This window comes from Panthera tigris, chromosome B2 (assembly GCF_018350195.1).
Source record: "Panthera tigris isolate Pti1 chromosome B2, P.tigris_Pti1_mat1.1, whole genome shotgun sequence".
NCBI lineage: Eukaryota > Metazoa > Chordata > Mammalia > Carnivora > Felidae > Panthera > Panthera tigris.
This window is the reverse complement of record NC_056664.1, coordinates 105,157,554-105,171,550: the sequence shown is the minus strand read 5'-3', so window position 1 is coordinate 105,171,550 and position 13,997 is coordinate 105,157,554. Positions and strand designations below refer to the sequence as shown.

Sequence of the window (13,997 nt, the reverse complement as noted above, 5' to 3'; positions counted from 1 at the left end):
ACTATCAGGTCATATATTTTTGCCATCAGAAAGTTTAGAATAATGATTGGGTTCAATGTAAATGAAAGCATCCATAGAAGAAAGACAAGAGGAAAGTCTGTTTAAATACTTTACATGGATTAAACAAGAGGCTGAAGTTTTGGAGGGTAGTGTGAGTGGATGAGAAACAGACTAGCTAGGTGGCAACTGAAGGGATGGCTTTCTTCCTTCCACTCTCCCTCCTTCTCCCTTTCCTTGTTCTGTCTCACTTTTTTAAAAAGTTTATTTATTTATTTTTAGAGAGAATGAGGGAGAGAGAAGGCAAGGGGCAGAGAGAGAGAGAGGGAGAGAGAATCCCAAGCAGAATCTGGTGTGGGGCTTGAACTCAGCAACCATGAGATCATGATCTGAGCTGAAACCAAGAGTCAGATGCTTAATTAACTAAGTAACCAAGGCGCCCCATTTCTTGCTTTGTCTTTTCTCTCCTAAATAATCTTCATTAAGTATCTTGAGTCCTTTGTAGAAACGAGACACCTTATAAATAAATAAGTAAAAAAACTCCATAATTAAAATATGGCAAGTCTTGAAAGATTCTACTTACATTTTGGCAATAACTTTGAATCACAACTTTATTTTCAGAAGGGATATGATTCCTGTGGTGAATTAGACTTTCTCCTCAAGATTCTACTTTAAATATTGGTTTAAATTTCATGATTCCATATAAGTTGTACTATTTTATTTCAGAGTCTAATCATCCTTCATTCAAATCTTTGTATCATCCCTATTTTTAAATGAGAGGTTATAAAGAAATATATAAAAGGTAGGTTCTCGGCTGTGATTCTCATTTTTAAGAAATAGAGTCAAGTTTCACATTCTATATCCAGAATGTAAATTCCTTGTAATATATGTGAAGTTGTCAGATGAATACTGGAAAATCGACCAATATTAGATTTCCCCATAATACTCTGATTTTGAGTACTAACTCTGACCTGAAGTGCTTGTCAAGAAATGAGACAGAAGTGGACTTTGCACCATACTATAAGGGAATGGAGATTCCATTATAATTTCTAACATAGACACTAGCTACTTTGAGTACAGTACCTGTAATGATTTCTTGGTCATTGTCGTCTAGTGATTGGATACATCCTTACTCTACTACCATTGCCATTACCTTAGTCCATACCTTCATGATCTCTCACTTTGTCTTCTTTAATAACTTCTTTGCTTCTAACTTTCCCCTCTACAACTCACTCTCCACATATATTAGCTGGAGTAACTTCTTTAAGAATGTAAGATCATGCCTTCTTAAAAACCTTCAACAGCTTCCCATTGTAGTGCCATAAAATCCGACTCCTAGTCTGGCCTGTGAGACCTGCATGATTTCTCCTTCCTCTTCCGATCTCCTCTCTTAACACTCTCCCCCTCCAATGACTGCTCTTCGGCCAAGCTGGCTTTCTTTCAGATTCTAAAATGAGCCACGTTCTTTCCTAATTTAGGAATTTACACATGTTTTTCCCTCTTCTAATGTGTTCCCTGACTTCCATCCCCACCCTATTCCCGTGACTAGCATCTTATTTTCCTACGAAGTTCTTTGGCTTAAATGTCACCTTTTCAGAGTGTCCTTCTGACAGCAACTTACTAAAAATGTTCCATCTCTATTAGATCTCACATTTGTTTTCTTTAGTACTTTTTTTAGAACTTGTAATTTGTAATTGTATATTAATCTGTTGATGTAGTAGTACTAATATTTTTAAATACTTTCCATCTTACATTTCTTTACCAGTTTTTCTCTCCCTGTCCCCAATATGCCTTCTAGCTCTAGAGAGTAAGAAAAAAAAAAAAAAAAAGCAGGTACTTGACCTTTTTAGTAAATCAGTAGACTTGAAAGCCAGGTTTGGAGGAAGGAGTGGTTATCTAGAATCCTTTAGCTTCTTGTTAGTATGCTAAATGCTAGGTTTGAATGACTAGAACCTATAATTCTATATAAGGATAATCTAATTAAAAAGAGGGAGTAGTAGAAGCCCATTTCTTCGAAGCCCTAAGGAAGTGTAGGAAGAAGAGACCTTGATAGATAGAGGTTGGAGGGTGAAGATGTTGGATATCTAGGTCCTGACAAACCTTCTATGTAAGCTTCAGTTAGACTAAAGGTGGAAAACTGCCCACCTCTCCCAATTTGGGAGGATGGCAAGCTGATCATTGAGCTGGGGACTCCCCAGCCAGCCTCATCCCATTGACATGGAGACCCAGCATCATGAGTAAGGTAGAAGGGCATGTCCAGACAGAGAAGGTCAAGTTGCACTTCCCACCTTCCTTTGTTTCCCATTCAGCATGGACATTTTGTTGAAAGCTAGACATTAGGGCAAGGAGCATCCTTTAGTCACACAACAGAAACAGGTAGGGATTCCCTGGGCCTTGTCAGCATATACAGGGCATGAGGCAGTCTCAGAGATGGTTATGGTTAGAGAGAGGAAAGGGAAGACCAGTTCACGGGGCGGGGGTGGAGGGGTGGGGGAGTGGGAGGGTGGGGTGGGGGGAGGGGAGAGCTGAAGGATACAAAGGTAAAGAAATCGGAGACTGCAGATAGCAGCTGATGCCTGCAGAATGGACCAGACCAGTCACTCCTTACTGAATTCCTGATCATTCTATTCTGAGACCAGCAACGATCTGGAGGGCACAGTGCAGTCCAAAGAATTTTTCACTGTGCCATCATAAGTCACGTAAGACTTTCACCCAACATATATCCTGCCACCATCTTTTAGAAGAAGACAGAAGGAGTAGGAATAGACTAAAATTAGAGGTTGAGTTATTATCCAGAAAAGACTGAGCATTACCTAAAAAGATTGTTTAAAATATTGAATTGCACCAGGTTTTAAATACCATTGTATTTAACGAGGTTAACTTTTTTCCTTCTAGGTGAAGGCTCTAAGAAAGACCTAATTAGTAGCAGACAATATAAAAGAGCTACATTTTTTTTTCCAGCTCATATGAGTTGTAGTGAGATAAATTTTTGTCACCTTCTTACATTTACTATATGTATTTCTATGAGGACAACCACATCCCTAGCTCTTTATATACTCCCAGTATATAATAAGTTTCCAAGTCTTTGCTGAATGAATGAACACAGTTAAGAGTGTTACACAGATATTTCTTATACAACTGTTAAGGAAAAAATAATGTTTAATAAACCAGCTACTAATGTCTGAGGAAACTGAGTCTCTTACTTAACTTGACAGTATAATGAGGAGTTAAAAGCATTAGAACTGAATGTGGTTTCTACCTCGGGTTCTGCCGCTAAAGATCTATGTGGTTTAGAGTAATCTTAGATTTTGTTCTAGATATCAATGTATGAATGTAAAGTCTTCATATTCTTCGGTAATTTCTATAGCTGTTAGTGCCCTTACGTGTTAAGCAATCATTTTCCAACAATCTATTTTATTTATTTATTTGGGTTAATGACTGTTCAAAGTAATGGCTTTTTGAAAGAAAGGTGTTATCTAACAAAGGTAGTAATATTGGAAGACACTATTAAGTGGAAACCAAAGATTTTGTTCTGGCTTATTTATACTAATTATGGAAAACTGGCAATAACTGAAATTTGTTGCCTTCTGAAATGACCTTACCTGGGGTATCAGTACTGGTTGCCTAATGATCTCCAATCACCACTTATTTTTGTGCCTTTACCTGTGTATCCAGGTGGAATCTGTTGACCCAATGCTGGGCTCAAGAACCTGACCAAAGACCTACTTTCCACAAAATACAAGATCAGCTTCAGTTATTCAAAAATGTTTCCTTAAATAGTATTTCTCAACGCAGAGAAGAAACAGACCCCAGTGGAGTCATAAATGAGGGCTTTGAATGTAAGTTTGATTCTTTTTCAGAATTTTCTGGTTTTCTCTCTAGTCTGAACTGAACAGGTTAAAATGGGGGTATATATATACATAGAAGACATTTTATGGTGAGGAAGAAGAAGAATATACTGGTACTATGTATTCATTGTACTCCTCTTTGGAAATTATTACGATTTCTTTATTTAAAAAATTTTTTTAGAGCGTGGCAATGCACACACATGCATGCATGTGCGGGGGAAGGGCAGAGGGAGAGAGAGAGAAAAAGAGAGAGAGAGAGAACCTTAAGTAGGCTCCATGGTCAGCACAGAGCCAGAGTCAGGGCTCAATCCCATGACCCTGCAACCAAGACCTGAGCCAAAATAAAGAATCAGATACTCAACTGGCTGAGACACCTGCATGGCCCTGGAAATTATTTTGAATTGGGCACTAAATTAAAAAAAATAATAAAGAATAGTGACATGGCCCCTGGACTTTACAATCTCAGATAGTAAGGAGGAGAATGAACATGTTAGACTATATTCTCATGAGATCTATTTTCCTTCCCCTCCACCCCTCATACCCGTTTCACCCTCAAGTACAGAGCTGAGTTAATTATAGACTGTTAGTTGATGGTACATCATGATCATTGGTGTATGCAGGGCTTCACTCCTGTTTGTTTGTTTAGTCCTTTTATCTCCCTCTTCTCCTGTTCTAGTTTCTCCCTCCTCTTGCCAGGCAACCATTCTAGTGTCTTTAATGTGCATCTTTTCATTTGTATGTTTTGCTACAAAACGCGTACCGTTTTGTACACACAGATACTATTGTGTTTGTAAAGCTTCTCTTCTTTTTCGTTGAACACTATGTTTTTAAGAGCCATCCGTGTTGCTGTGCGTATGTCTAATCGTTGGCTTAGGAATTTTGCTAGGATTATTGTAGTGGCCCACGCCTTGTGAAGGTCTAGTCTGATACCACAACTTTAGGAACTTTGTAAATAAGGCAATGATCCTTTGGAACCATTCAACTGGGATAGACAGACTAACCTTTTTTAGTTCAGTGAAAGGCACAAAATGGAATTAAAATACAGCAGTCACTTAATTCATTTTCAAAATCAGATTTATTATACCTCTGCGTACGTGGCTGCAGAAAACTGAATTGTCAAATGATCCTCTCCAGCTGCTCTAGAACTCCTTCCAGCCATTAAATGTTCACAGGGCCCTTTGTGAATGCAGACATTTTTGCTTAAAAATAAAGCTGGCAAGATGGACCATGAGTCAGAAATCTCTCAGCAATCAGGCCTTTTAGTGTTTGTGGTAACTGATTACAAGAGGCTGAAGACCGACGTGGAGTCGGGCGTGAGACCTCTGTGGAGTGATGCACTTGACTAATAAATAGCAGGGAAGAGTAAGCAGCACAGGGTGAACATCTACTTGTCTTGCATGCTGTATTTCTGAATACATATTTGGGGTAAATTAGGATCCATGACATGCATGGAAATAAAACTGGTGGTTTGGCTTCTTTAACGTGAAGAGCCAAGCGACAGACTGGAAAGGGCTGTGCTTGTCTTGAGCGGGCGTCGTAACCCTCGTCAGCTGAGCCTTCTTCATGGTCTCACACGGGCTGCACCTGTCTTCTCACCTCCAGTGACCGAGCCCTGAGGGGTTACAACTGCTGCAGCAGCCCCAGCCTTCTGGGGGTTTCTGTACAGACACGTGCCTGGGTGACAATCCCACAGGATAAGGAAAAACAGATTGTAACCCATTCTAGACACTATCAAGTCCTTCTCGTTTTCTAAGTGTTTACTTAACGTATTTTTCTAAATGCAATTCGGTAAGAATTTTGAAAAATTATTTCAACAGATACTTATTGACTTGTTGCAAGGCATCGTGTTAAGCACCTACATTTAATGTATTCCAGTGGGTTTGCTTTAAGGAAAAAAAAAGGAGGCAAGAATATTTCTTTCCCTTGAGAAACTTTAGAGTCAGTTTCTTTAACTTTGTATGTAAAGTTTAATAGGAGTGCTGCTTTCATTGGCTCTCCTTGTCATAGGATGATGTCTCTATCCCTAGTGTTTTGCTGGCGCCATTTGAACCTGCTCTTGCCTGGCCTCGTTCTTACTTTTGGTACCCTCACAACTAGATGACTGCTCTTACTTCTGCAAGCAGCGCTTAACTGATAAGACTCAGATTTGAATTTGTTTGTGAATATCCTTTTAGTAGACTTTCCAAAATTAAGCACAACTATTATCTTTTTAAGGGTTTAAAAAATAGTTTCTATGTTATTTTACGTCAATCGTCAAAATGACTCCTGAGTCCTTTCCAGTTTTCCTTTGAACTTCTCCAGCAATTGCTCATAGTAACTCCTCTTGCTATATTATTTTATAACTGTGTCTACATTTTAAAGATCTTTGTTATGAAAGTGATTTTTGTTTGTTGTTGAAAAGCATATAACATGATCTAAACGACTAAAAAGCAAAGTCTCCTACTTCTTCCCTATTCTTACTCTCTGATGCTAGCCATAGTTAGCAATTTGGTTATATGCTTTTAGATATTTTATAGGCATATACAACCATTGACAGAAATGTTCATTTATATATATTTATATATGTATTGGTTGGATTTAGAGATAAAATTTATGTAATCTAGAGAAATGAGTGGGATATAGATTCTCTGGTCAGTTTTTATACTTTTTTTTTCTTATAAGTGAGATGATGTGTAAGGATTCAGGGAGCGGATGACTTTATGCTATATCTTTTTCAGAAATCCAGGAGGCATTCTCTATTGCCATTGAGAGGGAATCCATATTCTGTTGGCCTCCAGAGGAGGGATGCCAAATCCATACTGTGTGTCAGAGAGTCAATAAAAGCCACTGGGAAGAGGTTATTTCCAAGCTGAGTTTTGCAGGGAGGCCAGAAAAATAGTATTTCAGGGTGGAAGGAACAATATGTAGAAAGGCATGGGATAACAGTGAATGGGGGTGTTCACCAAACTGCATGTAGTTTATCACACAGGAGTTGTGGGGGGGGGGGAATGGCAAGTGATGAAATTGGAGGGATAGTGGTTGTACATAAATAACCAGGTAAAAAATTGGAAATTAATGGAAGCTGAATTAATGAATGATAATAGGTGTAGAGAGGAGGAAATGAAGGCCAGAGGTAGATGTTGTAATACTTGGCATCTAATTGAGTGACAGAGAGAGGAGACAATGGTGAGTCCCAGTGATTTGTGAAAGTACATAAAGAGTAGTGCTGTTTCCAAAGATGGGCGGCATAGCAGGAAGAATAGCTTTGCACGTGTTTGGTTGGAGTTGGTTATGGGATAAGTGAAGAAGCCTAGTATTCAGCTGAAAGGTCTGTCCTGTAAATACAGGTAGTTGAAGTCAAGGGTATAGATGAGGTCATTCAACGAGGGTGTATAAAATAAGAAGAGAGGTGAATGGTGGATGGGACCTAGGAACAGCCAATAAATATATTAGCGATGGACAAAGAAAGATGGTGGACCGAGAGAAGCCAGAAGGGGACAGGAAGGTCATAAGAGAGTATTGTCAAATCCAAAAGAGAGAGGCTCATGAAGGAGGGAGTGGTCAAATGCTGCAGAAGTAAAGAGTTCCAGAGGGCTGTAAGGATTTTACAGTTGACTTGTATTTTAAATCTCACTCTATACTTACGGAATCCTTTCCTTCTAACGTGTGCAGACTGTCTATAAAAATCATAGAGGCTGCCATGATGGGTTTAGGAGGGCCCGAGATCTGAGCTTTACCTTAGCCTCTACCAGAAGTCTCTATGAACACTTAAGACCTTTTTACTATGTTGCATTACTTAGCTCATCCGTGAGGCCGAGATAAGTAACAATGCTCACATTAAATACGTAGAACAAAACTTTTTTTGGGAATGACTTTTAATTGTCATATTAGCTAATCTCATTTTAGTACTTTTTATGTGTCATTCACTGTGCTATGTGGGTTAACTCGTTAAATCCTCACAATAGCCCTATGACATGGATATTATTATATCACCATTTTATAGATGAGAAGACTGAGGTTTAGCAACCTGCCAACGGTCATACTGCTGAGGTGGGGCTGGTATATGGCTTCTGTTCCAGAACCTTTGCTCTCAGCCTTCACAGAGACATGGCTGTGGTGAGGAACATACCCACACACTTTCCCCAATTTGTTATTAATAGTGTGCTGGGCAGCTAGGTGTAGTGAAAGAACTTATGACTTGTGGCTTGCTAGAAAAGATACACCAGTTTATCCTGGTTATTTAGATGCCACATGGTTGGCAGAGTGAATTAAAATTTTAAATAATGTTCAAAAAACAGAAGCAGACAAACATGCACAATAACGAAGCAGGAAGAGCTTAACAGGGAATATAACCAAACTTTGATAATTTAGCCAGAAACAAGCAATTCTGTGCCAGGACAGAAATTCAATTTTAGTAGAAGAGAAATTCTTGTTCCGTTATTTACAATGAATGTAAATCCAGAAGATAAGGAATGGAAAGGGATATGGGAATCACTAAAGTTTTTGGTTGTGGAGATACAACTGAGCAAAAGGGGCAGAGAGAAGAAATAGACTGCCAGGCAGAGTTTGGATATTTGCAAAGGATAGAAATCACAAAACAGTGCCTTCAAGGGGAGCCTAAACTTAATTACCTTTTTAATAAGAGAGAATGTGTTTAATAATAGTTTACTGCCCTGCAGACTGCTGGGCATATTTAGCAAAGCAGGAAGATGTCGTCTGTCTTGACTGTTATTACTGGAGATACATAAGAAGATAAGAAAGTCATTGGAAAGACTTTTTTGGAAAAAAAAAGGGGGGGTAGGCTTACAAGGAGCAATAATACCATGCCTATCCTATGGTCCTACTGACCTAATGGGGTAGAGAGGGGATAGGGAAAGAAGATTAGTAACGTATCTGGGCATCTAGTAAAAATATCCCAGTGACTTCATCCAAACATTTTTGTAAACATCACCTCATCAGTCCCAGAGAGTTCTACAGGAAACAAATCTAAATGCTCCTCTGCTGTTCTAAACATAGCCAGTCAGCCGGCATATGTCTCGTCTGTAAATACCCTGTCTTGCTTGGAAGTCTTTATTTTAATATTTCCCTCTTAAAGAAAGACTTGCTGAGCACATGCTATCTTTGTTCAGGATCTCTGCTTTAAGGTCTGAACTGCGGGCTTTCTATTTCGTTTTCAACAAAAATAAACAAACAAAACACCCTCCTCCCCACCATCTTTCATAAGTTCTTTATGCAATAAGATGTACTAATTGCTGAAAGCTTGCCAGGGTCAAGTTACTAAATATTGCTCTAAGTACTATAAACCAGTGGAGTAGTTAGCTAATGATTTTTCTTTGACACATGGTGCCAGAATTTGTAAGAAGAGTTTATTTGCCTTGTATAAAAATTGTTTTTGAAATAACAAGAGGCAAAAAAAATTTAAATCATGTATCGGTAGAAAGTTTCCCAGTATGCTACTAATGAATTAAACTTAAGAAAATGAAGCGTCTGACAACATGAGCAGTTAGACCTATATTGTAGTTTTAGTTTTGAAATTTTCTAAACTTTCCTTTAGCTTAATTTATTTTTTATTTTATTTTTTTTTTGTTTACTTATTTTTGGGAGAGAAAGAGAGACAGAGTACCAGCAGGGGAGGAGCAGAGAGAGAGGGAGACACAGAATCTGAAGCAGGCTCCAGGCTCTGAGCTGTCAGCACAGAGCCCGACATGGGGCTTGAACCCACGAACTGCGAGATCATGACCTGAGCTGAAGTCAGACGCTTAACCGACTGAGCCACCCAGGTGCCCCTAGTCTAATTTCTTTAAGCCCTTCAGGAACATCCTACTTTCCTCAGTCTGGGTCACTGGACTATTTAGAGTTAAATCTATTATTTCTTCCTATCACTTTTTGATATTTTTGATTGCTATTATCATATGTAGGAAATTATTCTTATGAGTTTCTCAATGGCTCTTAGTACATATTGACCATAATAATAACAGCAGGATGCTTCCATAGATATTCAGCACTTAGGCATTAACGAACCTTGGCATCTGATAAAGTTATTTCTATGGGAGAGATATTTTATAACACTACGTGACTATCCATGTGGTTTGCAATATGCTATGATGATGTTTGAAGGATGAAGAGGAACATGAAATGATGGCAAGGAGTCTGTGAGCCTGTAGCTCAGCCATTGTGTCCTTCAGCCCAGTGGGAAGTTCTGCAAAAGAAACATGCACCTAGTAAGACAGAGCAGGGACAGAGTTCACAAGCTCTTACAATAAAATAAGCTTCATAGGTCAGGTTTGAAACTTGATAAATATGCAGATCCATTAAATTCCATTGGCAAAAAGTAGGTATAATGGTGCCTCCCTTAGTCCTTTGAAGTTGTTTCTTGTCCTCATATTTCCACTTAAATTAATTCCAAATAAACCCAGCCTGGGTGTACATCAGGGCTAAATGCAGGTGTCACCTTCCTTAGCGACACACATTTGGATGCTTTTTTGCTGGAAGGATGATAAGGACAAAGGAAGGAGCATCATCTGTGGCCTGAAATGTTTCTGATTTGTAAAATATGATATGTTCTGAAAGAACAGTAATATTTCTTTTTAAAAATTTTTTAACGGTTATTTTTGAGAGAGAGAGAGAGAGAGAGAGAGAGAGAACGAGTCAGGGGAGGGGTCAGAGAGAGAGGGAGACACAGAATCAGAAGCAGGCTCCAGGCTCTGAGCTGTCAGCACAGAGCCCTACGTGGGGCTTGAACTCATGGACCATGAAATCATGACCTGAGCTGAAGTCAGATGCTTAACCAACTGAGACACCCAGGCATCCCCAAGAACAGTAGTATTTCTGATCATAAATTTTTCTTTTAGGTACTGACACTCAGAAGTTGAAAAGCACTGATCAAAAACCATCCCCATAATACACATTTATATATTTATGTTTAGACTGTGTATTTGTCCCTTTTGATTACCTAGAATCTTGTGAAATGTTTCAGAAGCTCTGCTGTTAGGTTTCAGCAAGAGTTCTTGTACTTTTCTCCGTAAAAAGGTCAGTCTTTAAGTAAAGAAGACAAAATAATATGAGCATAATTGTGAAGAAGGCCGATTACCCTCTGGCTGCCCATGTTTCTGCTGCCACCCTGACCCCACACACATGTCCAGAGTCTTCTTTCAAGGACTCCTACAGGGCACACTGCCCACCTACCTGATTCCTCCTCACGGAGAACAGCAGCTCTGCCCTCCCACTGGGGAGGGTGAATATGGGGACATAATCTGGATTCAAATTACAGCTGTGTGACCTTGGGCAAATTATTTAGCCCCTCTGTGCCTCAGTTTCCTTAACTGTTAAACAGGGATAATACTAGCATTTATTTAATAGAAGAATGAGTAAATATATGTATATAGTTTATTTTTTTTATTAAAAATTTTTTTTAACGTTTATTTATTTTTGAGATACAGAGAGACAGAGCATGAACGGGGGAGGGGCAGAGAGAGAGGGAGACACAGAATCGGAAGCAGGCTCCAGGCTCTGAGCCATCAGCCCAGAGCCCCATGCGGGGCTCGAACTCACGGACCGCGAGATCGTGACCCGAGCTGAAGTCGGACGCTTAACCGACTGAGCCACCCAGGTGCCCCTATATGTATATAGTTTAGAACAGTGCCTGGTATGTAGTACGTACTCTATGTTAACAACAACAATAATAATCACTATTATCTTTCATGTTATTTTCTTTCTCCCTCAACTCTGTCATCAAAACTTGCCAGGCCTACCCATTCCCTGTCAGCCCTATGAGGTCATAAGCATGCTGGTGTATGTATTTGCTAATTAGTATTAACGTACCTTATCCCAGGGAGATAGTTGAGGGGGACCAGGCACACCAGTCCATACTTGGTGTTCTCCTTTCCTTGAATGTTCTCCCTCAGATATCCACGTGTCCAATTCTCTCACTTAATTCAGGTTTCTACTTGAATTTTACCTTGCTAGAGAGGTCTTCGCTGACATTTCATCTAAAATAGCAGCCCCCTCCACCCCCCACCATTATTTTCTCGTTCCGTTTTTCTGCCAAATTTTCCTTCATAGTGCTCATCAGCCCCTGACATAGGCTTAGTTGTCTGTTAGTTTATTGTCTGTCTCCTCCCATCAGAATGTAAACCCCAAAGAGGGACAACTTTTTTTTGTCCATTCTTGCCTCATCGATACCTAGAACACAGCCTGGCATGTGGTAGGCATCCGATAAATATTATCTTAATAAATGACTAAATTACTTAATCTTTAATTTAAAGGGGGGTATTTTAGCCAGTGGGATGGAAACGTAAGCACTTCAGACAAAAAGCCAACATAAGGGCACTTAATTCCTATCACCAAGGCTGTGACCTGTTCAGTTTGGTAGAGTTATCATCTCTGAGCTCTCACCACCTTTTACATATTCCTTTATTACATACAGCACACCTTGTCATCTATAGTAATGTTTCTGCTCCTCTAGGAGACTATGATAGCTTCAAGGACAAGGAGCATGTCTTGCTTATTTTTGTATTCTCTTGGTGGCCCTCATAAATGCTTGCTGAGCCCATGCGTAAGGTTGGCATTGTGACAATTCCTGAACAGTCTGTATATTACAGATACAGAAGTCAAATAGATACTAGCATAACTTTTACATTTTTTTTTTTCACAGATGAAGATGGCAGTGTGATCTGTTTGAATTCAGGTGACGTTATGTCAGTTGCTTTAATGGAAACCAAGAACCAAGAAGGGTTAAACTATATGGTACTTGCTACAGAGTGTAGCCAAGGTGAAGGAAATTCTGAGGGTCCTCTAGGCTCCAAGGAATCTGAATCTTGTGGTCTGAGGAAAGAAGAGATGGAACCACATGCAGACAAAGATATCTGCCAAGAAAAACAAGTGGCTTACTGCCCTCCTGGCAAGCCCGAAGGCCTGAACTATGCCTGTCTCACTCACAGTGGATATAGAGATGGGTCTGATTAATAGCTCTGTTTGGGAAATGCAGGGCTGAGATAAACACTCCCATTAAGTAGTTACTGAAAGAAAACCCTGGTAGAACGATAGATGTTGTGGTAGTCCATGACTCCAAATTAACACTGAAAAGTTCCTGAATTCCTGAATTCTTGGTTCCAAGAGCCGTTTGATTTCAACTTTGGCAATCCCCATAACAACTGCCTAACCTTCAGTAGAATTCTGACGTGAACCACTAAACATCGGAAAGCTTAGGAAGACTCAAGACTCTGGAAGGAAACTGCTCCCCTTCTCCCCTGAGGTCCTTTAGTCCATTGCTCACCCTTCAGTCTGGGCTGCACCAGAAGCATCTTGGTTAGATGGGGAGAGACCAAATAGCTATGTTTAGGGACCTGAAAGAGGGGGATGAAGAGTGTGCTCAGGGGGCCGACTGAACTACAGATTATCCCCAAAGGATGTATATATATACATGAGGAAATGACTAAATAACTCTACATCTACAGAAGGAACCAGCATCTAGGACATGAGAAATCATTTGGAAAGCTATCACTATAAAATAATTGTCTTTATGACTACTCTAAAATACTTTGTATTTTGGAGGCTTGGAACAGTAGCTTCTATTGAGCATACTACCATGAAGATCACTCTAAATCCTAAGGTTTAGCATTCCACGGACTTTGGGTTGTATAAAAATAGCTCTGTGACTGTGTGCTGCTATGGAAATTCGCTAATATCGAGAATTGTTTTTATTTGCCACGTGTGTCTTACACATAAAATACCTACGATTACATTTAGTATCGAGTATCCTTAAATATAAATGACTATATGATGTTAATTTAAGCTCTATGATTTTTAAAAATACATGAAATAATACATATCGAAATGAGAACTATTAAAAACATTTCTTCAGAGAAACACTCTGATTTGAAGCCAATCTTTTTTTTTTTTTTTTTTTTTTTTGCAGTTACCCACTTAAATCTGAATGCCTCAAGTACTCTAGCAGCAACATTAATGAAAGCATTCTGTTTGTTATTCCACTGCAGTATACAGGATGCTTGCTAGATATAGAAAACACTTTGATTATAAAATTTGCTAAAAGCCACTCCTGGAAGAGGATCACCTATGCATCTCCACCTTGAATCATTTAGTTCATTTTGTAACTTGCTTACGACCTGAGAAGCTGCACGGATAATTGGCTGTGTGGTGAGGAACACAGGGAAG

The 13,997-nt window shown here is 39.3% G+C and overlaps 1 protein-coding gene across 4 annotated transcripts in view; it reads left to right on the top strand.

Annotated features, from left to right (window-relative positions):
- Positions 1-13,682, top strand: part of ROS1 (ROS proto-oncogene 1, receptor tyrosine kinase) — a 114,511-nt gene extending 100,829 nt beyond the window's left edge. For all 4 annotated transcript variants that reach the window (XM_015536012.2, XM_042987061.1, XM_042987062.1 and 1 more), the window contains exons 43-44: positions 3,673-3,836; positions 12,478-13,682. In XM_015536012.2, coding sequence (XP_015391498.1) covers positions 3,673-3,836; positions 12,478-12,788 — 475 coding nt within the window. In that variant the 3' untranslated portion in view covers positions 12,789-13,682. The remainder of the gene's footprint in view (positions 1-3,672; positions 3,837-12,477) is intronic.
- Positions 13,683-13,997: the final 315 nt, after the last annotated feature.